This window comes from Chinchilla lanigera, unplaced genomic scaffold (assembly GCF_000276665.1).
Source record: "Chinchilla lanigera isolate Chin_1 unplaced genomic scaffold, ChiLan1.0 scaffold00040, whole genome shotgun sequence".
Taxonomy (NCBI): Eukaryota; Metazoa; Chordata; class Mammalia; order Rodentia; family Chinchillidae; genus Chinchilla; species Chinchilla lanigera.
Genome location: NW_004955441.1, coordinates 757,224 through 764,818, shown reverse-complemented (window position 1 = coordinate 764,818; position 7,595 = coordinate 757,224). Strand labels below are relative to the sequence as shown.

At 37.2% G+C, this 7,595-nt stretch overlaps 1 protein-coding gene across 2 annotated transcripts in view; it reads right to left on the bottom strand.

Moving 5' to 3' along the window:
* The window catches only part of Birc6 (baculoviral IAP repeat containing 6), a gene marked incomplete at its 5' end in the record, with an annotated part of 183,622 nt that overhangs the window by 159,102 nt on the left and 16,925 nt on the right, over window positions 1-7,595 (bottom strand). For both annotated transcript variants that reach the window (XM_013517560.1, XM_013517561.1), the window contains 1 exon segment: window positions 6,230-6,288. In XM_013517560.1, coding sequence (XP_013373014.1) covers window positions 6,230-6,288 — 59 coding nt within the window.

The following is a 7,595-nucleotide window of genomic DNA, read 5'->3' as shown; positions in this document are numbered from 1 at the left end:
GGCCAGGCTAGGCAACTTAGCAAGATCCTGTCTCAAAATAATGAAACAAAATGAGCTGAGGATATAAATTACAGTGTGGCCCTGGGTTTGATTTCCAGTACCACCCACACCCACACCCACACACAAAAACCTAAAGAATAATTCTCTTAGTAATTCATTATTTTAAACCAAGATATAATGACAGGATTTTCTGCACTGCAGTTATGAACCAAAAGACATCCAGTATTATTTATGCGATCTGAAAAGTAACCAAGAAACATTATAATCCCAACTTCTGTTTACCATTTAGGAGTGAAAGCATCCTTTCTTGGCTCTCACCTCACCACGCTGATTATCAAGAGATTTTCATACAGTGCAAATTAATTCTAACCTGAGCTTAGAAATGAATAAAAACAAGAAAGTATTCTCAAAGTTTGTCACTTAAAAGCGAAATATAAACAGCGAAATGTAAGTGTCTTTTGTGGTATTTCTAATTTTAATTTAGTTAAAGGAACACATCTATATTACTCTATCCCTTGTGGAACTTTTTATATTGTTTTTCTTCAAGCTGTCCCTTTGTAAGTAGTACGAAAATCATTTCTCAGGCTTTAATCCTCCAAACGTGATCTCTGCATAGACAAAACCCTAGGACTGATGTCCATCAACCCTCAAATCTATAATCTCTTGCCACTAACTGAAAATGCTTTCAACCAATCTGTTTCTCAATAGCATAAAACTACTATTAGCTAAGCGAGTAAGTAACAATAAACACCACTCTAGGTGACTGTGAAAACACAAAAACAATCACAACTGCCTTCACAATTTAGACATGAAGAACACAGAAGAATAAAGGAAGTAAATATGAAACTCAAGGTGACTGCATGAAGGTTACATACCTAAAAAAACAAACAACAGATTTGTTTAACATAAAACACTTAAGGTATACTCAAGGTTCTTGCTAACTCTTTCATTCAGGATCTCTTCCACATTCTTCCTGACAGCTTTATCTACAATTCTCCACTACCTAGGATAATCACACTTCATACAACATTATTACTATCCTCTACAACTAAAATGTTTTCTACCTGAAGAAGAAAATTTTAGTGATAAACCCTACTTGTACTAATAAGGCTATTTATTTAAATACTCTTTGGTTATCATCACAAACAGCCATTACACTACCATGAAGTACTTACGTCGATCTTCTTTACTACTATATACTTTACAACAAACACTGAAGGCTGAATGTGAAGGATTTTCTTCCATTAAACACAAGGCCTTATGCACGCTGGGCGCCAGCACGTTCCTGGCTCCTGAAATTGACTTCTTTTTCTAACGTGCAGTACACTGCACTAAATCCTGAGTATGCTCACCTATTTACCGGACTAAACTGACAAAACTAATTAATTTCTTAAGTTACGATAGAAAGTGCCAAGAAAATACAAACTTAGTTTTATGTATACTAAGGAAAGACAAACCATAAATTATGTTCACTAACACAAACTGATGACAACAGAGTGGCATGCACAGTTAAGACTTCATTACAAAGGAAAATATAGCAAGTAGCACTATTACTCTGGTTCTTCTTAATAATTCAATTAACATGTGGCAAATGTCCTCTATGAAGACATACATACTGTACTTTCCAAGACTCACGGAAGTCACGCTGATGACTCACACCTCGCACAGGAAGCCAACCTATCATCTCTTACTTACCTCAGAGTTTCCAAATACTAGACCACAAAAATAAGTTTTTATGTAATATACTTACAAACGTCCTTCAGTACAAGTTCCTTTTAGACAATCATTTCAGGAAACCCTTTTCTATTCTACATTTTTAGGTAGTGGCAACCCCTCAGCTTCTGCTAGCCAAACAGCAAAGTCAGTAACTAAAGCCATCAAATTTCAATTTTTTGTTTTATCTTGCTTACAGTGCTGGGGATTAAATGCAGTGCTCCACGAATGCTAGGCCAAGTACTCTACCACTGAGCTGCATACTTCACTCTCAGATTCCGATTAGAACTCTTCTTCAATTTCCTGCCAAACATTCACTTTACTCTTCATGACAAGTCCGGCTTATATCTACATCCTTCCCCCTAAAGCCTCATGCACCCATAGGTGAGGCTTTTGGGAGTAAATACTAGACCAGTCCACTGAATGGCTTACGATAGTTCTGCATGTGAACGACGGATTTACTGAAGAGGGGAAGACCCACCCTGGGTATGGGTAGCACCAACCAAAAGGCCTGGATGGAATAAAAAAGAAAAGGAGGAGGAAGTCTTCCTACCTGCCCTGCCATGAACAATTCTCCTCTGGCCATGATGCCCTGCCTTGGAACCAGCTGACTATAAAGTGAAACCTCTACAAACTGTGAGCTAAAATAAACCTTTCCTCCTGTGAGTGCTGGGTATTGTCTCAGTGATGAAAAAGTAGCTAATATTCCCAGCACTTGTGAGGCTGAAGCAGGATTGCTGTGAATTCAAAACCAGCTTGGGCTGCAAAGTCAATTCAAGACCCGCCTGAACTGCATAGTGAAATCTTGTCTCAGACAGGTAGGGAGGGAGGGAGGGAGGGAAACAGAAAGAGAAAGAAAGTAACCAATACTGTTATGTTGTCCAAAAACCACACTTTTTTCTCTCATATTATCCAGATACCCTCAAAAGTCATAGTTTTCGGGGGCTGGGAATTTAGCTCAGTGGCACAGCACCTGCCTGGCAAGCACGAGGTCGTGAGTTCAATTCCTGGTACCAGAAAAAAAAAAGTCATAGTTTTCAAATGAAAAACAGGTATCTGTCTCTGTGGACTGGGGTCCCCAGAGCCGCTCGGAAGCTGTAAACCAGGAGGACCTTGCACAATACTTGCAGAGACTCATTGGAAGCCATTCTTCCCCTGACAGTACAGGCTGTGGTGGAGCTCCGGAGAAGTCTGCAGCAGGATTCCTGCTGACTGTGCTGACAGTTGGGGAGAGGACACTAACAGGTTGTGGGGTCCCAAAGCAATGGGAAGCTGGAAAGAAAAAGCTACAAAGAATGGCTTTCACCCCAGATAGCTCACTTGAGATGTTAGTAAGAATTGCCTCCTCAGTACTCTATAGCCATGAGGAGGAGGAGGCCAAGGAGAGAAAACAAAGAGACTGAGAAAAAGCAGCTGCTTTTGCTGCACCACTAAGAGAAACAGATCCCAGGTCTGATTCCCAGGGCTCCAAGAAGAACTCGACAACTGCATTCATCTGCTACCACTGTTAAAAGCCAGGCCACCTCAAGAGGAACTGTCCTAAGAGGCCCCATGGGCCATGCCCTGGATGCAAAGGAGACCACTGGAGATCGGTCTGCCCTCTGAGGTGGAGGCCCCAGAGCTCAGACCCATGCTACCAGTTAGTCCAACAGGAATGAGAGGGCTTGGGGCATGGTCTGCCTTCTCCCTCTGGCCAGACCGTCATCTCCATCGAGGAGCCCTGGGTAATCATGACTATGGAGGAACAAGAAAACAGCCTGTTGCTAGACACAGGTGCAAGTCTCTCGGTCCTTCTTTTCAATCCTGGCCTTCCTTCCAGCCATCATACCTCAGTGAAAGGAGTCACTGGTGAGGAGGTAATATGCTATTTTTGACAACCCTTAGGCTGTAACTCCTTAATAGGTCCCTCTTGCATATCTCTGTCTTCCTGATATACCACTTTGAAGATACCACCACGTATTACAGCAGCCATTGATATTTTCCTACTAATCTATCCATAACTGTGTAAAGTTTGTAATGTTCCTATCCTATTTCATAAATGGATGTATGTTTATTATTATGTGTTTCCTACAACAATCATTGAGAAGAGTTAATGATTTTTCAGTAGGTCACTCATGTATAGCTCTATTTATTTTCTTTAGAAGCCACTTTGAAGATACCAAAGTATAGTACAACAACTCTTGATAATCTCCTACCTCTTTTGTCTGTAACTCACTATTATTTGTCTATTTGTTTTCCTGAGAAACTATTTTGTAGACAATAATATGTAAAATGATAACCATTGATAATTTCCTACCATTTTGTCTGTAATTTGCTAAGTCCCCCCTATTATGTTATCCTTCTTTTATTCTTTAAAAGAAAAAAAAAAAAAAAAGAAAAACAGGTATGTGTCTCTTTATCTGCACTCAGATTTTTCAAATTAAAAAGCAGTCTATAATTATGCTGTGTCATTCAATTTAAGGGGAATCACAGTTACAAGTTTTGAAATGGCACTTACACGTTTTTATATATTTCAAGAAAAGAACACGCATTAATATCAAGTATACACCTGGCTATTTCACAAGACTCCCAGAAAGTCAAAAATAGTCTTTTAATACAACAAAACTAGTTTTAAAAATACGTATTTTCCTACGAATGAATTAGCTACAGACAAACCTTCAAAAACTTTTAAATGGGAGAGGTTTTTTCCTCTTTTAATTCTATGTGAATACAATCATCTCAATCCTAAAATATGTTATATGGAGTCAACAAAAATATGTGTTATTTTCTAGATCTGGGAAGTAAAGTAAACAGGACAGTACTGTCTAACAAAACTGGAAAAAAACAAGACGTGGATGAAAAAGATAAAATGTAGGAAAGGGATAATAAACTAAACACAAGTATTAATTACAAATGTACATACAGAGATCTTAGCAACCAGAGAAAAGAAAAAAGCTGCAATATGCAAAGCACAGGTTATAGTTAGAATACAAAAATTTAACAATGGAAGGAATATGAAGTACATGTAGTACGGAACACTTTACAAAGGCAAAACTGATGCCACAGGATTTGAGGGACTTGACAAGATCAAAGTGTTAATTTATAGAGGAGTCCAAGCTCTAAAAGGGTCTCCAGGTCATCACTTAGCAGCTTATTATCCTATACAACCTTAAGAAAATACAACAGTAAACCTCTTTGGTCTTTGGAAAAGGGAAAACAAAGTATGAAAGGAACATTACCTTCATCATTCTAAATTTTTCTAGAACTAATTACATATTTACATATTACTTGGGGAATTTTCCTGTATTTTTTTTTTGCAATTTTTTTTCTCTACCACTAACTACACTACTTCAAAACTGGTGGTTAACACAATCAATCCAATCTTCTTTAGTAGCTTTCAAAAAGATTTTACAGCAAGTTAGAATTTAAAAAAATTTACTATTCTTTAACTTTTGGCAATGAATGATACATGTCTCTTTCTTAAAAAGATTTCCTGCCAGGCATAGTGGCACACACCTATAATCCCAGCACTGGGGAGGCTGAGGCAGGAGGATCATTCCAAGTTCAAGACCAGCCTGGGCTACAAAGTGAGTTCAAGGCCAGCCTGAACTGTATAGCGAGACTGTCTCAAAAAGACAAAAAAAAAAAGATTTACTGTTATACATGTTCTCGCTTCGTAGTATTTCATATTCAATTCTAATCATAATTTAATAGTGGTAACTTTTTCAAAACATAGGTACTACAATTGATGTTTATATGTATCTTATTTAACCCCTAGAAAGCTGGCCCTGAACTCCTGGCAATCCTGCCTCAGCCTCCCAAGTGCTATGATTACAGGCATAGTACAAGACTCTCAGACCTCACCTTAAATAAAAGGTGGAGGCCTTAAATTAAAAAAGGAGGCCTCAGCCTCCCAAGTGCTATGATTATAGGCATAGTACAAGACTCCCACACCTCACCTTAAATAAAACATTAATAACACTATTTTACATATTAAAAATACAATCAGAATATAATAAGCAACAATTTAAGATTAAAGTTTGATCTTAAAGTTTGATCTACTACTTTCAGATGCACTATCAGTCCCTTCCAATAATATGAAAATATGAAACATATTCTTTTATCTTACTATTTCTAAGGAAACATTTACTTGATGCTGAAATGTCCATGATTTTATACCTTGGTATGTCTCACCTCTTTTCCTTTGTGAACAAAAAAGAGTAAATTTAAATGTTACTTATTTTAAAAAATACATTATAAAATGAGCGCAATTTTAATTTCAACATGTGGTGAAGATTTAATATAATTATCACTTTGATTCCTGTAACTCATTAGAGGACAATTTAAATTTTAATTACATATCACTATGTATTACTTATTCAACAGCTCTAATATATAATATTTCATATTTCTGTGCATATCAATGAAAACTGTGAATTTAGATTAAATAACAAATTTAGAATTGGCATTTAGCTTTACCCAGAATTGTACAAATCTAAAAGATTTAAAAATATATTACCTAAGATGTTTTACATACCTGTCACAGAATCTGATCTGGAATGCTCTTCACTATCTGAATCCTCCAGCAAATCATCACTTAAATTAAAAAGCAAAGTAAAAACAATTTGAGCTTTAAAAAAAGTGTATGTCACATGAAAAAGCAAAGACAAAAGCATAGTGGTTTTTGTTTTTCCCAGAGACAAGGTCTTGCTAAGTAGTTCGGGCAGGGCTTAAGCTCACTATGTAGCCCCCGGCCAGCCTCAAACTTCCAGCAATCCTCCTGCCTCAGCTTCCTGAGTGCTGGGAATACAGGCATGTGCTACCACAGCCAGCATAAGCAATGTGTTAAATACCGCATTATTATACTGCTAAAATATAAGGAACATAGAAACTATTAAATTACTAAAGTGAGATATACATAGTTCAATATCATAACTTTTAAACAAGGCTAAAAGAATCATTTTAAGTAAATGTCTGTACCTCAACTAGGGTGTGGAAACCTCCAAGAATCCATAACAACACTATAAGGATTTAAAGACTGTTAAGTGGCTGGAGATGATTTAGCTAAGTAAAAGGTTAAAACAGAAGAGCAGCTAATAAAACCAAGCAGGAGCTAGCAGTTAGAAAATATTAACAAATATTCTATTACTGAATTTAGCAGTTACTCTAAAACCAAATAAATCTGTATGATACATGTGTACACACATACCAATATGCATTTCATTTTTATTTTGTAACTTTATTTGTTTTGCAAAGGCTGTTTAAAACTCCTTGATATGCAGAAAAGGTATTAAAATTCAGAAAGTCGCAGACAATATAGTCCCTCCGTTGCTCTTCACTCAGGAGGTGAAAAAATGACAGCCCCCTTTCTATACCCACCTTCTTTTTTTTTTTTTTTTTTTTTTATACCCACCTTCTTCCTGTCTTCACTGTTAACTGACAAAAGATCTAATGACCAATATTAGGCTCTGTCTGTACTCAATTAATCAGCACCTCTTTAACAGCTTCTAAAACTGTGTAACTACCATTATAAAAAGATGCATTTTGCAGAAAGGATAGGCAATTCTTCCTTCTTGAATATGTTACACCAAGATCTGAAATGCATAGGCTTTTATGTTACTCTATACAGGGAATGCTAATCTCCATTCAAATGCTCAAGGAGCTGGGTATACTGGGCAAGCCTGTAATCCCAGCTACTTGGGAGGATGAAGCAGGAAGATCATGAGGTTCCAGAAAGCCTGGGCAACTTGTTGAGAACCTGCTTCAAAATAAAAAAATAAGGGGCTGGGTGATTTAGCTCAGCAGCACAGTGCCTCCCTGGCAAGCTCACAGTCATGAGTTCAATTCCTGGTACTGGAAAAAAGGGAAAGGGAAAGGGGGAGGGAGAGAGAGAGAGAGAAAGA